This window comes from Telmatherina bonti (assembly GCF_933228915.1).
Source record: "Telmatherina bonti genome assembly, chromosome: 7".
In the NCBI taxonomy this organism is placed as follows: domain Eukaryota; kingdom Metazoa; phylum Chordata; class Actinopteri; order Atheriniformes; family Telmatherinidae; genus Telmatherina; species Telmatherina bonti.
The window spans coordinates 20,066,811-20,091,567 of NC_136625.1; the positions used below are offsets into that span (position 1 = coordinate 20,066,811).

The following is a 24,757-nucleotide window of genomic DNA, read 5'->3' on the forward strand; positions in this document are numbered from 1 at the left end:
GCTGTAGAACTACCAAGAGGTTTCTTTGACTTGGGATCATGGCACTAGATAGCTCTATTTTACTGAAGAGTGCTGGCTCGGCTGCATGTAGAAGACAAGGCTGTTGGAAATGTGTTTGGCATTTCCCGGTAAACACACTGCACTGAGAAAATTACCAGCCAGATTTGTAATGCTTTTACTGTTTCTGCATTCACTTGATATGTTTATCCTGGTGAGATTTTTTACCCCTTCTTGCACTTAATTATTTTGTATGGTTTGCTTGATTTTAATTTGTATGTGTTCATGTCATTCTTATATTATCGCTATTTATTATTATATTTGTTCATCATTGTATTTATTTCCTCAATTTTTATTTATTTCCTAAATTGTAAATGCTCAATGTTTGAAAAAGAATCTGTTTTGACTTTCTGCACATTGTAAATTATATAGAGACACATTCCAGTTTCATGGCATACTTTCGCCATCTAGTGTTGAAAAACCTATACTATTATTGCAGTTATTATTAGATCATAAGTTGGATTGCCCTTCAAAGCAAAACTTACCAAAACTTCAAAGCATCAATATTTTGAAGCATTGCTTTTGCTTTCTTTATTGGAAACTGAATGTATGGTAAGACAAAGTGAGATAAAAGATCATAATAATAAAAATGCAATGCACCAGTACTGTACCTTTTTCTATTCAACCAGTAACAGCTGAATGCAACCAGGATGTGACAGTGAGCAAGAATGCAACAGCATTTGGTAAATTGAATGTTTTGCAAAGCGTGCCACAAGTGGAGTGCAACAAAAAATCTCAAATACACTTTGTCAAGATGTCTTTCTCTTTTTTAAAAAAAAAAATATATAGATATTAAACTGCCTTCTGTGCACACATGTTGAAGTGTGCATATAGTATGTGCCTAAATGTATATGAATCCATAAAAATATACAAGTACTATGTTTTGTGGTAGGACAGTATTATGTGGATGGTGTCTGATTTATTATACAGTACAATTATTTTCATAGGAAGACCCGTTCCTGATGACTGTTTGAATACCGTTGTTTCAGTAGCTGCAATCTCAGAGTCAGGTTTTAAAGATATCATGACTGAGATTGAAAGTCTGGTGTTTATTTAATTGATTAATTTATTTTCTAGCATGGAGAGGGGACAAAAAAAAAATCTCTTGTTTTACCTAAAATTGCTGACAGGCCTTAACATTTAAACTAGTCTTAATGTTTGGACAGTCGGGGGCAGGTTTGAACAGTAGCTGCTTCAGAATGGAGCCACGGCAACAGGCAGTCCAGCTTCAGTCACTAAATATAAATAAGGAAAATGTCATTTTCACATCGAAAAACTACAGTTGACAGTTAATCAGCTATTTCTTTGCAATGATTGCACTTTTGTATTGAGAGGATTTTGTTTTTTCAGTTCAACACTCGGCCCTTGATGTCCACAAATCAAAGAAACGTCTAGTCATTTCACTGCTCCATACATTGAAATCTCTCAAATTTTAGGTTAATTCATCCGTTTTAAAATGAATTTATATAAGCAATATCTTTTTTTTTTTTTTTTTTTTTCATTTCTGCAAAAAGAAGTCAAAGACATGTAGCCTGGGAGTTTTCCAAGAACAGTAAAAGAGCCAAACTGCAGAAAAAACAAGACCCTATTTTATCCAAATGTTCTTTCAAAGAATTTTAACCTTTTAAAAACTGAATCACACTCTTTAAACTTAACAATCCTTTATCTATAATTTCTTATATTTATTCCTATACCACACATTGTTTGCTCAGGAAGTTTTGTGAATAATATTTATTTTTCTCCGTGTTAGTATTTGATGTTTTGTAATGTGAAATGCTTTTTGTGGAACGATATTAGTATGATATGAAATTGTACTGTATTTTTTTTTTTTTCTTTTACATTTCAATGTAATGCTTTTTTTTTCAGTTGAGGTAGTTTGTAAATTGATACTTCCTATTACTTTTACTATTTCATAATAAACAGATATGCGCTGTGTTGTACAGTTTGTGTATGGTAGAAATAAACTTTTCAAATGGTTGTGTGGTTTCTCAAAGCTTTGGAGTCCACGGTTAATAAAATAACAGCGCACTTAAGTCAGATGGCATCAGCTTTCACGGCGCATCAGCAGCACCTAGTGGTCAATCTGACACATTACACCTAGAACAGAAAGAGGTCAAATTGCTGACAAAAGTTTAAATTTTAGTAAATTACTAAATCTAAATTGGCCATCTAATGTAAAGGGTAAAGCAAAATTATTAGAATCAAATATTATATGATATTTTTTTCCATCAATAATTGTTAACTTGGGATGTTCCTACACTGTACAGCTTTAATCACAGGTGCACAAATTATACTTCACTAATAACTTTTTTGAGCCAAAATTATTTGTGTTTCTTCCACATTATTAGCAATTTAACTCTTTATGACTTTTATATCCACAAATGTGACAGTTTAGACAGACAAATGTTATCAGCTGGCGAGATGATGCTGTATGATCGCTGCACTACTGTTAAGAAAATGTGGAGTATAAAGTACATTACAGACTGCATTCACTCAAATAAAGATGGGTTTACATTAAATATTCATTAGAATTTGATTTCTTATTCTTGGTGGCACATGAGGCATCAGTCAAATTTTATGTTTGGCCGGTGCCACTCTTCCAACGCTGCTCTTGCACATGTTTGAGTTCAACGTTTCATTCCTAACTAATAGGAGTGGGGGGAAAATGATAAAAGGTCAGCACTGTTTTCTCTCATGGGTAAAAGCTGTTAAAAACATTTTTAGTGCCGGTCTTTATGACAGCTACAGCACCTCCTTAATGGCAGGAGGGTAATAAGGTGGTTCCTAGAGTCTGATTATCACTGAGCTCTGGATATGTCAGTGAAAAAACAAAAGCACAGTCTCTATTGTGTCCTCAGCTGATTTTACGACTCTTTCCAGAGTCAACCACAATACAGTGAGCCACACCAGAATGTCATGGGTGATGATGCTCTCAGCAGAATGGAGTTTCAGTTTCTGTAACAGGTTAACTTTTCTAATTGGTCTAAAAAAGCACAGTCGTTGATGTTACTTAAATCCTGTGAGGTGGTGAATGTCCATTAGAACTGATAGACATTAGATGTAAAAGACAGTTGTGAAGAGTTATCCGATCATTGAGGCCATAACCCATGTGAAAGAGTCTTTAGAAGTAAAAATTTTTCTATTCCTTCACCATAAAATGAATACATAGTCAGCAAATAAAATAAAAGTCTTCTGTAGTTTGGAAAATGTAATGATGAAGCTAAGACTGAATTTTCTGGATGCAACAAAAACATGAATGATTGATGAACATATTGATTTGAAAAAAAATTGCTTTTAAATAATTGGAGAAAAAGTAATCAGTTTAGATTAAGAAATATTTATTTTGACAAGAAAAGAAAGGACTTGATTGAAAACAAGCAAATTCCAGACACAAATAATGCAAATTTTAAAAAAAAATGAAGACAAAACAAAAATAAGTTCTAAAGGAAGACATTATATTATCTACTATATCTGAGAAAGAACAAGTAGGTATTGCCTCAGAGCACATAGTTCTCCAGCCTGAGCCTCATTTAAAATCTTTTATCAAGCTGAAAAGAGCAGCTTGTGAGGTAACCGTAAAATGAGAACCATCCTTGCTTTGAACAGGAGCAGAAATTGTTACAGACTGTTGCATCTCTCTGTCTGGTGAAATTTGGGAAATTCTTTACTGTTTGCAAACTTCGTAGAAATGTTTATCAAAGGGTGAAGAAACTTTACAAATGCTTCAGCAGTGATATATATTATCTTATAAAAAAAAAATGTCAATAAAGCTTAAAAGATTTTTTCTCTGATTAATAAAAATAATTTGGATTTATTAACATAATGTTTTTAAAGAGACATTAATTAACTGCAGTAGCTACAGAAATGCACAGAAAAGATGTCACTGTGACATTAAACGAGTCAGGAATGCAGTTTTAAGGTCAGAAAATGGCATAGTGCAACCTTAATCACCCATAAATTACAGTTAGTGTACTCATAAACCAGACCATCTAAAAAAATGACATCTTCATTCTTGAGCCATCACTTTTTAAACTTGTAAAAACCCCAACATGCGTCTGAAGTTCACTCTTATCCTTAAGGTTCAAATTCACAAAACCAAATGCAGCCTTTATAATGAATTATTGCCGTCAATGTTAGCACAACCACCTTCATTACATAAAATGGTTAATATAACCTTTGGTGCATATTCAAAACCATTTTGTTTAATAGGAATTGTACTATGTGCCATGAGAGAAGTGCTCAAATGAGTCAAAATAAAAGTTCAGTTTCTATTAAAGGCTGCAAACTAACTTCCTGTCACAACATAAGTTTCTTTCTTCCTGTAATGTGCACGCTGTATGGAGACTGTGTGATAGCATGTATGTGGTCGCTTGGTGGGTAAAATGTGCATTATGTCATAATTTCAGTGTGTAGTAGCGACATTGCACATAAAATCAAAAAATGAAATTAAGTTTTTTAATGATGGTCAAAACTTACTAAGTCGTGACCTCAATAGCACCAAAATCCTGTTTCCAGTCTTGTTTTCAGGTATCATGAGACATTAATTGTGGATACTTAAGTCAAGCAATTCTCGTAGTGGAAATACTGATTGTGTTTAATTTACTAGTTTAGTCCACTGAAAAGCCGATTAGGAAATTTGGTCATGGATGTAGAGCTTTTCAACCAACCATGAGAGACACTCAAATGTGCATCAGTTTTTGTTTTTTATATTCTTGATAGTCTGTGGTCATGCAAGTAGGGCTAAGTACCTCTGTTCTGCAGTGAAACCACAGCAAGGAAGTAAACAAACTACAGCAAGAAGAGACCCTACAGGAAAACAGCGTCTCACACTGTAAAAACTATCCACTGCAGCAGAAAGGGAAACAAACAACAAAAAGTAAAACTAAAATAAAAAATATAAAAAAGAAATTGTATTTTGTTACAATTGCTGTACATGTCCTCAAATCTTAACCCTAGCAAAGAAATCTAAAATAAAATGTGCCCTGAAAGGGTAGAATCTACTTGAGAGAGAATTTGCCCACACTAAACCTTTCCCTAGAAATCTTTTTGCTTATCAAGATTAACCCTTTCATGCAGGAATTAATAAAAGAAAAACCATGCAACATTTTTTAAATACTTTTTTTTTACAGGCATATGCAATGATACTTTTTTGTTTATTAATATTTAGAATTTATTGTGATTTATGATTTATTTGAATTTATTCTATACAATGTTTATAGAATAATATATATTCATAATTATATTGTGTAAATCTTCAACAAAATATAGTTGTCATTTTCTTGTCTTATTTATCGCAAAGGCAAACTTTCATTATTACATTATGTTCAATTATATCATATATTTATCTATTCTCCAGTAAGTAGAAGCATATTGGGTGACTCACTAACATCCACTGAAGTGATTTATCTACAAAAATTCCATTATCATTCATGAATATGTAAGAGAAAAGCTTGTAAATAGGTGTCCACTATATGGCCACTATGCATAAAAGGGTTAAAAGATGAGGTTATGTCTAGTAGGTGCTGAAGGAATTACACACAAAACACAAAAAGCTGTTCTGTCTAGACTTGCATCAATCTGCTCACCACAACTATTTTCTTATACCAGGTGATCATCCATCCCCAAACTTCCACAGCCTGCCAGAAACCATCTGCAGACTAAATTTAGGTCTCTCATTAAGAGAACAGTGTGAGGTTAGAAGGTATGCAATGCTTTCCAGGATCTTTTGCACTCTTTTAAAGTCAGGGTAATGAACAAACTTTTCACAGGGGACGCATCTTTCTGTCGTCACGGATGTCTTGGGAAAATTTTATCCGTCACGGTTGTGTTTATTAGATTAAATGCCAGGTCAGCTCAGTTAGATAAAAACCAAGAGACACGGGACTTAAAGGAGCAGTTTTTTTCTTTTCCTGTGTGAGTGAAACTTATGAGTTTCTGCTTTACACACTTTCTGCTGACACACATGCAAATTTCCACTCAATTCCCTCATCAATGGTGGGGATTTGTGTACCCATATCAACACAGAAATATAGATCAATAAGTATTGCTTGCTGATCTTGAATGACGTCAACAAAAATCTGGATGTTTGACAGCATACTTTTTATGTTACATAATTGTGAGAACACATCTTTAGTTAGATGTTAAGTATAAGTATGAACACCAGTTGCAGAGAGAGTCCAAGCCAAATTCTGCATTTTTCTTGTCTTCAGGTTTGAAAACTCAAAAACCCCAAATGCATTTTAGGGCCTAGTTTAGAGGAATTGAAGCAATGTGGAAATCAGTGTAATCAGATTACTTTGTTTAATATTCCTTATAGATAACATAAATACTTCATCCTCCAGATGAAAAACAAAGAGAAGCAATAAACTTGCCACCAGTGTGCAATTCAAAAGTCAGGAGTAGTGATTGTATGAAACTAGATTAATGCACACGATATGAGTAACTTGTGCATCTGTGAACATGACATTGATTTGGGGTAATATACTTATTTTAATGAGACAATGCCAAAGAATACAAAATAAAGACTACACTTAATACAACAGTATGGCTCTAAAGTAAAACAGGCTAAGTGTTAAACTGGCTTGCCTGCAATCCGGACATTTGACCCAGTGAAAACATTTGAATAATTACAAAATGCATGAACTGCAAGAATAGGTATCAGCAGTTCCTAAATGCTTCCAGTATCAAAAGGGAGGGGGGTGATACAATACAGTGATAAACATGTTCTGATTTCTAACTTTAAAACATGGTCATATTATATTATATTATATTATATTATATTATATTATATTATAAAATGTAAACATAAGGTAATATCTAATGATACAAAATAAATCCCATTTCTAAAAGTTAAAAGGAAAGGCTGTAATTATACTGAAACATGTCTTCAGCACTTCAAATTCTTCCTCCTAAAGTCCGAAAGATGTATGGATGGATGGATGGACAGACAGACCGATGGATAGATAGATAGATAGATAGATAGATAGATAGATAGATAGATAGATAGATAGATAGATAGATAGATAGATAGATAGATATGGAGCACCAGAGCAACAGTGCTTCCCTCTGTCGACGTTTTCAAATCACGTGACCTATGTTTACATCCTCCGCTCAGCTGTTTCTTTCTTCTACAACTCCGACACGACGGTTCCTAGTTATCATTTTCCAAGACCAACGAACAATCTAGTTAGCTCCATAAACTAAAACTTGGCTTCTTGAAGAGGTTGTTAGCGTGTGAAAACAGCTGTCACTGACTGTCGCATTGCACGGTGCATCCACTTGCAAGGAGTGAGTAAATGCGACACGACGTTGTGAGTATTTTTGTTTACCCCCTTTTATTTATTTTTCTGCTAGCTGTCTTTTTTTCCCCCCAAGTTATCTGGTTTGTCTCACTGGCCGTAACTACTTTTGTTCGCTTCATTAAACACGACACAAATAGTAGTTGTGTTATGTGTTAGCTGGCTGTGTATAACAGCAGGATAAAGTGGCGAGCTTACCTAACCTGCTTTGTCTCTGTTTTGATGATGGCGCACTCGGGCCCACCTAAAGCTAACGTTAGCAGCTCAACTGCTTCTCAGACAGCGTTTGCTTACATTTTATGACAAGTTACATGTTAATCGGTTAGCTGAAGTTAATCATCTTGCCTTGCAATTATCACTATATTATGTCAATGCGTTGCTAGGGCTGTGCAAGACGGCTAGATGGGGGTCTCTCCGGTCACAAATGCAGTTAACATTATGCGGATAAGGCTCCGAAAAAACAAAAATGTTTTTGTTTATTCCGTGGTATTTTTTCGTAACAGTCACTAGAATTAGCAGGACTACTATTTCATACTCATTAATAAACCGGTTTAGCTAGTTGCTCCTAAAGATTGGGGTTAATCGCACTGCAGAAACCTGGCCAGCAACTGCGTTTAACTCGACAAGTGGGAACAAAAGCTGGATGAATGTTCAGACCCAGCATATTCTCGCATGGTGTTTAACAGCTGTTTTAATGTGTGACTGAGCCACCTTGTGTTTCTCGCACCTTGAAACTTATTGTGTGACTGAAAACGCGTGATTTACGGTGCCTGATAACATTATATGTTGTTGTTTTGCTCCATCGTCACACGCAGTGCGAAGAAAGTGATCAGGCCGCTGATTGGCTGATAGCTTGCCGTCTGTGTGGCAACTGCAGCACGTGACCAGCTGTAACGCGGATTGGTCTCGTCAGCTGTCAGTTCAGGGAATTTAGGCACATCTGTGGACGCCATTGGGTGGTAACTGATTAAAAAGAAAAGGAAAAACGTCTGTGTGATAAGGCGACGTCCCTGCAGTAAACAGCACATTACTGAGTTGTTTATCCTTCAAAGGTTGAAGATTATAGTAACTTTGTTTACATTAGCACAAACATTAGAAAACCACGCTCACCAAGACATAGAGTTTAAAAATCATGGAAACGTAAGATTCAGTTTTTAAAATGGGAATTGGTGCAATGATACTGTGGCAAATTATGTAATTAGGTCACAAAGGATACATTTTAGGCATGGCACCATAAAAGTAATATAATTGCTGAAGTTTCTTCAGCAAATGCGCCATGTCTGTGCCGAAGCTCTTTAATTTGTGCCATGCACACTAATTATACATCCAATAATGGCAACTACCATGTCTGCATTTTTAAACCTGCGCTTAAATCTCATCAAACTGAGGAGGCAGCTTTGTTGCAATGAGTTTTAACTGAGATAAAATTAGTTATTGTTTGTATTTCAATCAGAAGGTCCTAAGTTTCATGGACCTGACCCTGAATTTCTAACTTATCCCTTAACTATTTGACTTTTTTTCTTAAGCATACTTAGAAAACATGATCAAAACTTACTATAATCTGTGTTGCTAATTATTCTCTTAAAATATTTTAATCTGCACACACAGACACAAACATTTACTTTCTTGGAACAACCAGCACAGACTTTTTGCTTTTTTAAGTTTAATTAAGAGTCAAGCCCTGTGACCAAATTTACACAAATGATGAAAATACATTTTAATTAATTTACAACACACCATACTATTCCTACTGGTAGCTTCAGGAACAGCTTAATAAATGTTCATAGAAACAGGGTTTATCCACTGGTGAGCACTGAAGTAATCTAGTCTGAAGATGGTGCTAAAGGAAAGGTCATCGTAGTGGCCAATTCATAAGACTACATGATGCCTTACGTCATTGTAGTAAAAGTGAAATCTAAAAATAATACTCGAGATAGCAAAAGATAGCAAAAAAAAAATGTTTTGGGAAGTCATTACACTCATTGCTACCAGAAGGCAGCTTAGTGCTATGACATTGTAACAGTCAAATTTATATATATATATATAAATAAACATATATGTTTATATACACACACACACACACATATATATATATATATATATATATATATATATAAACATATGTTTATATATATATATATATATATATATATATATATATATATATATATATATATATATATATATATATATATGTGTGTGTGTGTATATAAACATATATATATATATATATATATATATATATATATATATATATATATTATATATATATATATATATATATATATATATATATGTGTGTGTGTGTATATAAACATATATATATATATATATATATATATATATATATATATATATAAACATATATGTTTATATATATATATATATATATATATATATATATATATATATATATATATAAACATATATATATAAATAAACATATATGTTTATATATATATATATATATATATATATATATATATATATATATAAACATATATATATATATATATATATATATATATATATAAACATATATGTTTATATATATAAACATATATGTTTATATATATATATATATATATATATATATGTGTGTGTGTGTGTATATATAATCTGTGTGTGTGTGTGTGTGTGTGTGTGTGTGTGTGTGTATGTACATTTACATGTATATAGATATACTACACTTGCTAATATGCTAATAGTGAAACAAATTGTACATATCCAGTGCAAAAAAATATAAAGTGACATGTAGGATTAGCATATACAGGGTTGTCACTACTATATTTGTTGGCCTTTTTATAAAATACACTGGAACATATGCAATTCAATACCGGTGTTGTGACATAAATTTTTGCTATATTAAGGTGACATTTTGATTTATTGAAGACATTATGTTTGTTGCTGAGTTCAGATTTAAAGCTGGTGTTTTACTGGCTTGTTCGATTCATTTACAGATTTGACGAGGGCCAGAATATCAGCAGGTCCTCCCATTCAGTTAAACAAAATCACCTGCTATGACCTTGGTTCTAAAACGTTTCATTAACTTTACACCTTCATGATGGTGTCAGTAAACTGGAACATAATGTGTCTTAATTTCTTTGTACATATGTACACTGTAAAGTTGTCACAGTGTTTATTTCTAATGATTGATGTAGCGTGAAGCACAAATTAAGGATTACGGTTAAGTAAAGTTCGTACTCAGACAGAAAAAGCAGAGGTTTCTCTCGATTTGTTATGAAATTTGATTATACATTGTTTCTTTTCACTGTACAGTTCATTTTAGTGCAGTTCTCTGCTTTTGAGTCATAGACACATGAACGTCATAGTATCACTGCAAATTGGCTGAGCCAGCGCTGCTGGTAAACATGGGTGTTATGAGTTTCCCACACTGTCTGTTGAGAAACAGTGTGCATCTTGCTGTGCTCTCTTGACAGGCTTTTGGTGTTTAGTTACAGCAGCAGCCCTGATCTTGTGTTGCCTGAGGTCTGTTACATGTTTCGTCATTCTGCATGTTTTAGTCACAGCAGCCAATCATGACCTCAGATAACGCTGATAAACTTTCCTTTCACAACCCACAACATCATGTGTGTGTTTACCAGTGAGGTTCTGTTTACAAAGATGTTTATAAGAGTTTAGAGCTGGCTTCAATCTTGCAACAAACCTTTCCCAGCTAACTGTTTTTTTTGTTTTGTTTTGTTTTATCTATGGTAAAGGAGAGGATTGATAATGACCACTGTTTGAAGACTGTGGATTATCACTGGTAAGACTACAGCAGTGCCCAAAAGCAATTTACTTGAATACCTCCCCTGACCTATTTTCTTAGACTTTTTTTTCCATTGCCCACAGAGGAAAAAGGAGGAGATGAAAAATGTTCTGCTGTATGTCCAGTGATGGTGAGAGAATCAATGCTTCTTTTTGCCTGCGAGAAAGAGCCAGCGGAAAATTACCTTACCAGGCCTCCCACTACAAAGTCACCTCTGAATTTAATCTTTATTAGCTGAGTCAGATGTGGAGATGCTGAGGAGGCAGAAGGAAGAATTCAGAACTTGTCTCCCAGGGCTGCATCCTGACTAAATCGGTTAAATCTGGTTGGAGAGTTTTTTGTTTTTGGTGCCAGATTGTATGTAGCGCACAATTATTATTATTTTTTTTTTTAACCAGACAGATTATCATTTATGAAACAGCAGATATCTTGTCATATGACTGCAAGAAATGCGGAAGTAATGAATTACAAATAATGATGGTTTTGTTCCATCTTGTTGTAAGTCGTGTCAGCATGTATTATACATTGGACCTTGAAGGCGAATTGAATGGAGATATGATCAAAGATATTAACGGCCCTTGTGCTCTTCCTGCATGTCAGACTTTTTTCAGACTCTTCAGTGAAAACGGGAAAATTCTCCACTCTGGTTCTCTCACTTGTTAATTTTTTATCATAAGACGGTCCCAGTTATGGATTAATACATGTTCACTTTAATCAGCATCTCACGCCTGCATTCCACTTGTTGATCTAACCAGACGCTGTACTCCCTCGCAGGCTTTTTTGTCATAACATGTTTATGTGATTTTTCTCAGGTCACTTGCTGCCGGGACATGAACGCCGTCTGAACTGAAATTTGACAACTCACATCGGCGGGATCCTTCAGCCAACCTACGTCTCCATGACGCTGTGAGGAGGATTAACTTTTTCCTGGTTACGAGTTCAACTCTTGCGTGTGTTTTCACTTTTTGCCATGGGGGGAGCTGTGAGCGCCGGGGAGGACAATGATGATCTCATTGATAACCTGAAGGAGGCTCAGTACATTCGCACAGAAAAAGTGGAGCAGGCTTTTCGGGCCATAGACCGCGGTGACTACTATTTGGATGGCTATCGAGACAGTGCCTACAAAGACTTGGCGTGGAAGCACGGAAACATACACCTCTCTGCTCCATGTATATACTCAGAGGTGATGGAGGCCCTCAAACTGCAACAAGGACTTTCTTTCCTCAATCTGGGCAGTGGAACTGGGTACCTGAGCACAATGGTCGGCCTCATTATAGGTAATCCTCATGTAACTTTGTTTCCAGCTTCTTCCTCATATGTTCTGAGATGTTTTCTAAATTGGTCAATTTACCGCAATGAGAGTGAATTCAACTTGGCACTTGTCACTCTTTGGCTGCCACTTCTTTTTTTTCTTTTTTGTTAAAAGTAACTTGGTAGGTTTATGAAATGTGAATTGAATGAACTGGAGACACCCCCCCCCCCCCCCCCCAAAAAAAAAACAAAAAAAAAACAAACTTGAAGATAAAAACAAAATTTACAAAAATTAACAAAAGTTTAAAAAGCAAGAACCCACTAATGTTTGTAATATTGTATTATTTGTTTGTTTCTTCAGGTCCATTTGGGGTGAACCATGGCGTCGAGCTTCACAAGGACGTCGTTGAATATGCCAGACAGAAGCTGGATGAGTTCATTAAGAATAGTGACAGCTTTGATAAGTGAGTACAGAACTTAAAAATGTCTTTTCATATTGGAAAAATTCAAACCGTAAACAAAACAACTTTCTGGTTTTCTGATGGTTATGTGCAATACTGTACAGTTTCTGGTGCTTCCTGGGAAAATCCTTACACCTTGGAACTGCCCTCATTGTTATTACCATTATAGCTTTGTAAGTTTAAAACAAACAAGTATATTTGCTGCTGATTGGTTTATTTCATTTTGGGTACATTGGTAAGCTACAAGGCGACATTCAGGTTGATGCTAGTCAGCTGTTAAAGTTGGGATGCAAATGCAAGTGTAAACAAGTCTTTTTTTTTTTCCACAATCCAAACCAAATTTTTTTCTGAAGCATGTTTATAAACAATGATTGACCAGAGTCCTTTACATTAAGAGAATAAATAATGAAAAATAATAAATGTGCAGATCAAAGCAACATTACATTATAAACAGCAATGTGGAAGAATAACTGCTGTTTCTAAATAATTGGATAAGATAACTTTCCAGAGGATTTAAGAGTATTACACTTTTATAACATTGAGCACCTACACAAAGTGGCTGCTGCCAAGCTTCACTCACATTTTCCTAAATGAAGCCTGGTGATGCAGATACATCACAGTAAACAGCCATACAGCCAAATGGCATCATAGTTCTTCATTCATTCGCGTTGTTGCTGTAGCCTGAAAAAACAACAAAGAGAAGAAAACAGCACATGTGCTCAGCAAATGGCCCACCTAACTATTCAGTGTAGCCAAAGAGCTCTGCAGCATTTTGGCTCTTGATAAGATTTTCATTGAATCCATTCCTGAAATTGGAATTTTTTGGGGTATATTTTATAGTTACAATAGCAGTGACTTTAAAGTATTTTGAACATGCATCCATGTACACTGCAGAATGAATACATCTATTTCCCAAATAGTTTATACACCGTTTAAAAAACAGTGAAGTGATGTTTAAAAAGTGAAAAGAATGAACTGATTGTTTTATCATGTATCATGAGCATTTAAATCTCTTATAAGATTTGCAGTTAAGGCCACATTCAGATTATCCAGAGCAGGCCTTTCATTAACAAAGAACTTGGCAAAAGATCTGCCACATTTCCATGGAGGTTCAACTAAATATTTGTTGATTTTCATGATTAAATCATAAAAAGAGACACTTGTTACTTGAAACTTCGACACACTTCTCAGTGTTGTCCTTCAGCGTCGGTGGTCAGTTGTGCATTTCCATTGCAATCTTTGAGTAAATGTCTCTTATTTTTCCTCACCGCAAATATTCACAGTCTGCATGTAAATGCCTATTGCACGATCACAACATCATCATCATCATGCACACTGGTTTTCTATCAAAGATTACCAACTCTATAGTCTGTCTTTGTCCAGAGGGAGTCCATTACCGCAGCTTCAGAAATGTGCTTTCTAGCATGTAGCACTTTCAGGTAATGTTTACCAATCTTCAGGGCTGCTGCTTATGCGAGATAAAGGTTATGTAGCTTTACATATTTTTCTCGCGGCTTTCAGATGTGATGGCGAAACTGGCAGATGGGAAAAGATGGTCTTCATGAATGTTTTTGATATTTTGATTATATTCCGTTCACAGGTTTGAGTTCTGTGAACCTGTCTTCGTGGTGGGGAATTGCCTTGAAATCTCAACAGACAGTCACCAATATGATCGCATTTATTGCGGCGCTGGAGTGCAGAAAGACCATGAAAATTACATGAAAGTGTTGCTCAAAATTGGAGGCATACTGGTGATGCCTATAGAGGATCAGGTAAGTGCTGCAAGCTGTCAGACTGATGCAAAATTGACACACCTTGATTGCTATTCAGGACTGAAAACATAAGGGAAAACAAGGTAAAATAGATTTGACCTACAACATCGGTTATGCAAGTTGTCCATGCATTATTAAGGCACAACTGCCCCTGGATTTAAGCAGTCATGTACAAAGTGCACACAGTGCTGCATAAATAATGTTTTATTTAATATGGTAGATGTGTGCATATGGACACACTGGAGTTTGAATGAGGATACTGAGAATATTTTGTATGTTTGCTCAGAGTTGTTCCAGGACCTTTTCCAATAAAATGGCTGCAGACTGTGATAAATTCAAGGCTTTTCATCAATTTAAGCCATTAAATAAAAAAGGAGCCAAACTGACGTAAAGCCATGCTTTGATTAAATATTGTGACCAAAGGTTTTTGGGTGTTTCAGTATGGTAATAACCAGAAATATGCATAACATCTGAAGTATCAGATGTGATGTTATTTTTTGACGAAATAAAGAGCATTACTAAGAGTGAAAACAACCTGCACACCTACACGTTGCTGAGAAAACAAGTATATATAATTTAGGGTAAATATCTATGTAAGATCAAATAGCCTGAAAGCTCCAAAAGCTGGAATTCACACAGACCATGTCCACGCTAATGTGAATTATTTTCAAAACACATCTTCCTCTCTTTGTTGTGGTCTTTTATCACCATCATGCCATCATTCGCGTCCTCCCCATCTCCTCCTGAGCTTCTCAAAATGACTATCTAGAGTGGACAAATACGAGACACTCAGAGCAGTGAGGGAAGAGGGAGCGCAGAACTTTGGAAAAGTGCTGATATATTGCCTGACTATATTGTCTTCAAAGACTCCTCAGATACTAATGCGAGGAAGCGACATCTGTAGCTCCCTTTTCTTCACTCATTTGTATTCCGTTGTAAGGAGAATACTTTATTTTTTCCCTGCAGGAAAATTGGAGTTAAAATGTTGTTATTTAGCAAAAAAAAAAACCTTCCATTTTCCCAAATAAAAATTAAAAGCTACTCTAAGGGAAGAGTCTCATCTTCTGGCACAATGAGTTATTGTATAAAGTTATTGCAATGAGCAGGAATAACCTCCAGGACCAAACATTAGGAATTATGTGATATGGGTGTTATCATGATCATTTTTTAAAGTGGAGTCTATGCCCTGAAAAACATAAATGGTTCTCCATGTATGTGCTGGTTCAGCGCAGAGTATTTATGATTATTATCAAAGGTACTTGACAGCCATAGTATGTTGTAGTTGTGCTAAAAGAAACAAAACCATCCTCATACAGACAATATAGGAATTTCTCAGCACTGAAGGGAACCATCATACCCTTAAGTGATCATTAGACTTAGGGAAGCTATGAATGGAAGGACATGGCATCTTATTTCAAGGTGTCTACGCTGTCAACTGGTATTGATGGGAAGGTTGCATACAGTGAGAGTTCATTCACAACTCATTAGAGGCACATTCAGGAGCTATGACAGGTGGATAAGAGGTAGAGCTAGCTACAAATTGTTGGGTTGGTGGTTCAATCATCAGTGTCACCAGTCTATGTACCAACAAGTCCACAGGCTCGATATTATGTCCTCGGTATGTGTGATAGAGAGGGTCTTTTAAGTAGAGTAAATATCCCAAATGCAAGGATGCCTCTGATTTGCATCATGAAGTGCTTTGATAAGTTGACTTGAGAAGATAAGTGCTATATAAATGCCCTTTTATGATTATAAAACTCTCCCTATAAATAAAATATTGAGCTACTAATGGGAGTGTAAATTCCACAGTGTGGACCAGTAATGTCATGTCATGGCTTGAGCGGTCATATTTCTATCATTTACTATCATTTGTCATGTATCACGCTGACATTTTAATGATGTGACTTGTTGGGGTTGGTGATACAGTTATGTACTAGAAAAACTGTACAGCAATTAATCCGTCTGTCATTTGATTGTCAGTGAAGCTAAGCCATTAATAAAGAAAAAAAGTAAAATGTCCATCATCTTTTTATATATAAGTATTCAACTCTTAGTCTGATTAGGAATCATCTGAGTAAGTCTTTTTTCCCTTTGTTGATTTTTTTCTGTGTGTGTGTATGTGTGTTAAGGACCCATTGATCTGATTCATAGATAAGTTTATCAGTAATGAAAACTGTTGATGATTGGCCTGAAATGCTCACTTTTCCTCCTGTTTCTTTAAGACATATTCTCATCTGATTGGTTAGAAGTGGCAGAGTGAAAAACAGCAGCTTGTGTTTTTTGCTTGATTTATTCTCACCAGGAAGACATATTGGGAATGTATTACATGTTGGTTCAAGTAGATGAGTAAAGCAATAACAGCACAGGCAACCAATAAAGTAACCCAAGCAGATCAGGAGTGGCGTCATCTATTGGATGTGGACTTTGGATTTAGTTACTTTTCAGACCTTTTTGTTTACACACAAAACTAAGGCAATGATGCTGAAAAAAACAAACAAACACAAACAGAAAACCAAATGCATAATGGTGTTCATTTTTCAGTTTGGGACCCTTGTCTGATGTAGCAGCTTTTATACAGTTACGGCTCATGTTTCTATTGTTGCATATTGTTTATTCATGCCTCAGCCTCAGTAAACACGTGAAGTTGTTAGGGGAGTGTGAAAGTGTTGGAAACTCAGAAGAATCATCTCAATCCATGTGTTAAATTTGCTCACAATAAACAATCTGTGATGGCAGATGGGTAAAATCGTCACACCGTTTTAAAAAAAAAAAAAAGTTACCAGTGTGTTATCAAACATGGACATAAAATATAAAGATTTTTGTCAGTGATGCTTAACCCTACTTCCAGGATCTAATTAGTTATTTTGTATTTTATTCAGCTTTGAGATGAGATTTGTGTGTGTATATGCAGCTGACCCAGATAACCCGGACCGGTCAGTGCACATGGGAGAGCAAAAACATCTTGGCGGTGTCCTTTGCCCCCTTGGTGCAGCAGAGCAGAGCAGATGGAGAGAAGCCTGACACTGTACATCTGCGTAAGTTACCCTGCTTCAACAACAAACCTCTGTTTATCTGTCTTGTTACGCTTACATCATCTGAACTGTGAAACTGGCTATATTTATGAATCAGACAATACATGACGACTCGAGGAGATGATTCCTAAAGCAGCATTTGTTTTGCCTTATGAAGATCTGGCTACAGTTCCTTCTTAAGAGCATGTTATTCCTTTTCACAAACCACTGGGACACAAGTTTTTGTTTTTTTTTGTTTTTTTTTTGTCACATGCTTCCTTGTTTATGCTGACCTACTTATAGGAGTAGTGCAGTAGTGTGGATTATTCTTCTTTGTGCAGCACGTTGCCCTGAAGGACTGTGTCATCTCTCTTTGTCTTCAGCCCCAGTGAGTGTCCGGAGTCTTCAAGACCTTTCCCGGATCTACATACGCCGTACTCTCAGAAACCTGGCCAATGAGGACAGTCAGGGGAAGGGGATGGTGCAAAAAATTCCACAGAAGCGCAAGCGCAGGCGCTGCCGGCGACGACGCATCAGCACCTATGTTTTCGTAGGTAACCAACTCATCCCCCAAATGGTGGAAAGCGAAGAGGAGGAACATGCTGAGGAGGAGCACAAGGAGGTGGAGGAGGAGGAAGAAAGAGACATTGGTGACATTGAAATCCTCAAGCAAGTGAACGTTTTAAGAGAACAAATAATGGCTTTACCGCTGCCCGAGTCACTGAAAGCATATTTGCTATATTACAGAGAGAAGTGACTTATTCACTGGATGTCTGCTCTTCATGGGCGTGCTACCTGCAGAAATGCTTTCCTTCACCTTTTTCAGTACAAATGTAGCATTATTATCACTTAATCTTGATGGCAACACTGTCATGGAATAAGATGTCATAGATGATATTGGATAATAATGTTATGATTGTCATGGGTTTTGTTTCCTTCGTAAAAAAAAAAAAAAAAGAAAAGAAAAATTGTTTCAATTTTCTTTTATGTGTGTGTATATGTACATATATATATATGAAAATGATTTTTTGGAAAAAGTATACTCAATGGACATCATTTCAGACACCACTTTTGAGATTCAGATTTTATCAAAGTATCAGAATTTCTGCAGAAATGTGCAGGTTATAAATTGTATAAAACTATATTTGTTCAAATAGGATCATGCTAAGTTGAAAACTATTATTGCACCTTTTTTTAGAAGCTTTAACCTTCTGCCAGTGACTGATTTAATTTTACTGAGAGCAGAAAGACACTGAAAGGCAAACAAGGCCACATTGTCCCACGAGTCAAAGAGCAAGCCGTTCTTGCGTAATCATGAATTGAGTGCTTATGTTATTACTAGAATGAGGTGTTTTATACCTTCCTGTTACAAGAGCGAGCTGAGGACAGTAGATGAGTTCACATTTTTTTCTACAGGGTATCTTTTGACATGACATTTTCTACAGGTTGCATGATTTGTCACTGAAAGTAGCTCATGTGTTACTACATTCTTTCCTCCCATTGTGGATGCTTATAGTTAATCATATTAAAGGTTCAACATAATGATAATGAGCTGGTCGACAGATGGTTGACGTTTTTTTTGTTTGAGAGATCTGATCATGGGGTGATGTTTTTCAATGAGTTCATGCAAGCAAATGGTGTACATGTGTGGGGGTTTCCAGACTTTGTTTCTGTCTTCTGATTGGTTACTGGACCTGATGTCTGGAAATATTTCTTTACATTAAAAAAAAAAAAAAAAAAAAAGGATTTAAAGATGATCAATCGTTTAGATGGCCTCGAGATGAATTCTGTATAGTACTGCTATTGCTCCTTCTTTTTAAAATTAAAAACAATGCAAAATCAGAATCGATGAGATTTTTGATGCCTTTTGTATCATGGACTAGAATTGTGTCCATTAAAGCACCTTAACGTGCAGTCCTCAAGAATACACAAAAGTGCCATTTTTTTTTGGCTTATGTTTTGGACTGGACTAATTGTAATGTAAATCCTGTTGAAGTACGACATGCTTGCAGAACTTCCCTGGCAGTGATGGCTTTTAAGTGCCAACGTACCCCATCACATCAGGATTTCTGCGAGCTTCCTGGCACACTAAAATCCCTCTGAACAAAGGTGAATTTTTACAAAATGAAAAAAAATACCAAGGAAAAAACATTCCACAGTGATTAAAAAATCGCACATCACTGATATTCACAGGTTTTCTCCATGCTTTACCATCACACCGTAGGAAATTTTCGTCTTACTTTGAATGCTAATTTAGTATTGGAAAAAAAAACTGAGTTGAATGTTGTTTATTAATTCTATTCTATATACAGTGATATCTACAGTATGTATTGGTATATGAGTTTGCATTCAGTTTAATTTGCAGTTGATTTGTTGTAGCACCCTCTTGCTGTACTGTATCTCAACACTGGGAACTCTGTAGATCAAATCACCACTGCTGTCTGTTCTATAGATAAGATGTAGTGCTAGATCTTCATTTTGTTCTGATGTTATGAAATGATTATTTTGTTTGAAATTTGGACTGATTATTTGATTGATTATATTAATAGTTTTTATGTGTAAAGAGGTAATGTCTATTATATCAAAGTTCATTGCATTTTTCTTTTTCATTTTTTTAATTGTCTACAGAGCTTTGCAACTAAGCAATAAGGAATAGATTAATGTATTTTACCAATAACATAACAGTCCCATATGATTTGGAAAACATCAATTGAAACTCACATAAATAATTACAGCCATTCAACAGTTTATTTACCTAAAATGCTATTGCTCTCTAGAGAGCACACAGAAGTACTGAAAGCAGCGGACCTACAGCCTCGACTCTCAGGTCCCGCCTTGCACCAAAGTTAATGGGACTGCTGTGGTTTTTGTTTAATGTTGATGCGATTTGACTTAGAAAAATGGCACCCGGGGAAGGCCGATTTGGAACCCACTCTGTGCTCTTATTTAGTGTTGATTTGTTTAGACCCAAAACAGTTTTGTTGCTGTTCATCAGGCTTAAGTTGATCTCGCGTAGTGTGTGCAGTTCATTTTGAAAATGTGTTGTTTTACCATAAATGTGTGGCACAAAAATAAAGGTCACAATCACAGTGTATGTTTTTGATTCACTTGAACTGCTTCTTTAAGAAAAATATTTACTCATTAATAAAAGACTTTCCTCCAAGTTTAAGCAAAACTGGCAAACTTGACTATGTGAATGTCAGTGTGGAGGTGAAGAATGGAAAAAGGTTGATCCACTAATTTCAAGATTCAGAACTGACCTTGTTAAAGCAAAGTGCCTGCTGAGTATGTGGCAGTGAAAGTAATTTATGCGAGTCATGAGTTCACTAGTCTACTTGAGAATTACTTTACTGACTCATGAATCTCAATTCCTCGCCCCTCCTACTGCTTGCTTACTAACTGTAAAGTTAAGTGAAGAGACCAAACAATATATAACTATATGTATACTATCTATTATGCAATTGCTGTTCTAACTGCACTTGTAGAAATATATTAAGTTAATCATTATAATTGTGGAAGAAAAAAAGCCAGCTTGCCTTTCTGAACTAAACTTTCTATTTCCCTCATGGACCATCACTATTTCCCTCCCTGCTATGAGCTGTGAATGAGGGAAAAACTCAGTCAAAGCTTACAGTTGCCCAGTCCTACTATCACAACCCAAGGGAATCAAAGAATGTAGCACTGCTTGACTCAGCACGTACAAGTCACTCACTCAGCCCCTGCCTCACACTGCTAGGAAAGTTGCTTTGTCATCTTGTCATCTGCTGCTCCAATCAGATTGTCTGAGAAAGAAACGAAGTCTGCATGTTGTGCTCATCATCAATTTATTTCCAAAGCGTGTTAACACCAGCCACAGCTGAACAAAGTCCTGAACAGCAAAAATAAGAACAAAAAAAAAATCAATTAAAATTAATAAAATGTTATAAAAATAAAATCCAAACCATAAAAACTAATTTAGATTCGTGAAAAATGCAAATGTAATAAGCAGGCTAAAGAAAAAATACATTCAATTCCTCCACTGTTTATTCTGAAGATACTGACTGCTTCTTTTTTGATCTGTCATTATTAATAGAATAAAAGGATGCAGTGAAGCTCACTATTGAGTTCTGTGCTTTCATTACATTGAAATTATTAACTGAGATTAGAACAAAACATTTATGTTTCCCCTTTGAGATCTGGTGATCTTTCACTCTTTGTTTTCACTGTAAAATTGATTATTTTCCTGTTTCAATCAGTGGTTTTAGCCTCATGGACCAGTCAGAAAACCGAGCAGATGAAGCTTATCTGCAGTTGTAGATTTATATGTACTCTATAGGTAACTGAGAGATTCAAATGACTAAAAAAAACCTGATTCAGAATTATATTTTTGTGATAATTTAGTCATTTCTATGATTATTTATTTATTTATTTATTTATAGCTTGCACTTAGACAAGGGGTCAATTTCAGAAAACAGTCAGTTTTAACCTTTACTTTGTCGGTTAATTTTGACCTGTAAACATGAGACAAACAAGAAGAAGTCAACACAAGGGTTTTACTTTTGTAAAAGGAGAAAAGCAGCTTCGAACCAGCAGAGGCAGAAACTGTTTCCAGCGGGCTGCTCTTCTCCTGCAAATTTTATTGAAGAAGAAAAGGAAAGTTTATATAATAATTATATGTATGGTAAAGCAATGCAAAACAATCTCGGCCCTTGTGGACTACGCTCTAAAACTTCTCTGTTTTAAAGAAACAAGAACAGACCGAGAAATTGCAGCATTAAGAACAGAGGTTATGAAACAGAGATGATCTGGATAAATGAGTATTGATAAATGAATGCGATTATAACATTAATGATAACACATATAGATATTATACAGTTAACCTAACAAATTCCTTTGCATTGTATTGTTTTAGTTGCACATTGTTTTATGAACTCCTTTACTTATATCTTATACCTATTGTATGGCTTTATTGTTTAACATTTTTAAATCAATTATTTTCCTTATGGGGATTCTTCCTTCCAGGGTTTATAACTTCATGGTCTGCATGGTCGTTACTGTGGGGATTGCCCTTGTCTGGACGCCAGGGGTCCTGCGTAACAGCCCAGCAGATTGTGGCCTCTGTCGTCTTAAATAGGCTCATTCCTGGTGTGAACAGATCTCCAAGATCACAGCAGTGAAAAGCCAGATGTTCACTTCCATAATAATATTAATTTTAAGAGACGTGAGAGTAGGGGGTGAATGCATGTTGTGTGTGTGTGTATGACTGATTTTTATGTGAAGCTTTTTGTGTTACTTTTTGCCTGAAAAGTGCCTTATAGATAAAAAAATTAGTTTGATTTGATGAACCCTAATTAAGACTGGATCTTTTTGTGTGGCTGTAATCATAATTCTGATACTTGCGGTCAGAACTGTTGTAAATTTTACTGTGGTTTGTTACATTGATTTACTCATTCATTCATTCATTATCCTAACCGCTTAGTCCGATTAACGGTCGCAGGGAGCTGGAGCCTATCCCAGCAGTCTTTGGGCGAAAGGCAGGGTACACTCTGGACTGCTCACCAATCCATCGCAGGGCCACAGAGAGACAAACAACCACTGTGGTTTGTTACAGCACAGCAAAATATCTCCTTAGGCCCAAAGATAAAAGATACTGAATATTCCAACCTGTAATATAGTCCTAGTTGTAATTTCCTCACGATTATATTAATTAATTCATTCATTCATTCATTCATTCATTTTCTATATTGCTTAGTCCAATTAAGAGTCACAGGGAAGCTGGAGCCCACCTCAGCAATGAGCAGACGAAAGGCAGGGTACACACTGGACAGATCACCAGCCTATCGCAGACCAATATAATGTGCTGTGTTAAACAGACAGGTTCACTTTAACCCTGTAGAACAAAAGTGACATATTTGTTGCATACAGTTTCTGAGACATTATACATCACTTTGTAGTAAAATCTTTGCTCAAAATCCTGTTGAGCATAATCTGATACTTTTCTTTTCTGCCCCATAAAAGATACCAGGAAGCAGAAGATTACACTTATATTAATTTTGACATATCACATAAATAAATCATACATTTTTTTAAATATTTATTTAAAGGGACGAATAAATACCTTTTTTATTTTTAAATGTACTTTTATTAACATTTTTTATGGGGCAGGCCATTAAGGGTTAATATTAAAACTGCTTGACTATACTAGTCGTTGCACATATATAAACCACAATTGTCCTTATTCATCTTTTCTAAGGGGTGCAAAGAGCTTCTTAGCTTGTTGTTCACATGTTTCATGTCTGAGGTTTTTGTTAACAACTCCTTATGCACTGTGTGTTTTTGGATGTGCTTCTGTTTACATGATAAATACTTTTTCTTATCTTACTGCATGAAATATTTTGGAGGGTCCTGTTTGGACCAAACAGACCTCCACAGGTAGGCTTCTGCCTGAAAAAGTTTGGGAACCCCTCAGAGGGTTGGGCAGTCTCTATCTGTCTTAGTTGGTGATGGTTAAGTTGCTGCTGAACACTTGTTGTTTTTAATGTGTTGGTATGTCATGCTTACTGTGGTCAACTGCCATCAAAAAGATTTGCTCACAAGATGATATTTACTAATACTATCCCTGTTCAGGCCTCAGGCTCATCCTGTACAGCTTTTCTGTCAGAGCAGCTCTTTTCCAACAATTCTTCTGGATTTTGTACAGCTAAAACTACCTTATAGGCTACAATGAGCTCAGTATTTAACAATGTGTTATTAAAGCTGACAGCCCATAGCCATGTCAGCATGCAAATTGGGTGTGTACATTAAGTTTCCTCAAAATATGATCATCCAGAGCTCCTGGTACAATTAGGAAATTCAATTCAATTCAATTCAACTTTATTTATATAGCGTCAAATCACGGCAATGCCATCTCAAGACGCTTTACAGACAGAGGGGAAAACATAATGAAGGCCAATTCATAACAGCCTATATAAGGAAACCAACAGATTGAGTTGAGTCCAACTCAATCTCCCATCCTGAGCAAGCACACTGGCAACAGTGGGAAGGAAAAAACTCCCTTTTAACAGGAAGGAAACCTCCGGCAGAACCCGGCTCAGGACAGGCAGCCATCTGCCTCTGCTGTGTAGGGGGAAGAGGACAGAAAGACAACAGACAACAGGAA

At 35.7% G+C, this 24,757-nt stretch overlaps 1 protein-coding gene across 1 annotated transcript; it reads left to right on the forward strand.

The window, feature by feature from the left end:
- Positions 1-7,236: 7,236 nt before the first annotated feature.
- pcmtd1 (protein-L-isoaspartate (D-aspartate) O-methyltransferase domain containing 1) lies at positions 7,237-20,561 on the forward strand. The gene is made up of 6 exons (XM_079243257.1): positions 7,237-7,367; positions 11,937-12,401; positions 12,737-12,839; positions 14,437-14,608; positions 17,520-17,643; positions 18,003-20,561. The coding sequence occupies exons 2-6, from the start codon at positions 12,095-12,097 to the stop codon at positions 18,374-18,376; spliced, it is 1,080 nt and encodes a 359-aa protein (XP_079099383.1). The 5' UTR covers positions 7,237-7,367; positions 11,937-12,094; the 3' UTR covers positions 18,377-20,561.
- Positions 20,562-24,757: the final 4,196 nt, after the last annotated feature.

Bases quoted from the DNA above. Each gene is read 5' to 3' on its own strand.
- pcmtd1 (XM_079243257.1), top strand. From the start codon at position 12,095: ATGGGGGGAGCTGTGAGCGCCGGGGAGGACAATGATGATCTCATTGAT. The intron at 12,840-14,436 runs GTGAGTACAGAA...TTCCGTTCACAG, and splicing joins AATAGTGACAGCTTTGATAA to GTTTGAGTTCTGTGAACCTG. The intron at 17,644-18,002 runs GTAAGTTACCCT...CTTTGTCTTCAG, and splicing joins GCCTGACACTGTACATCTGC to CCCCAGTGAGTGTCCGGAGT.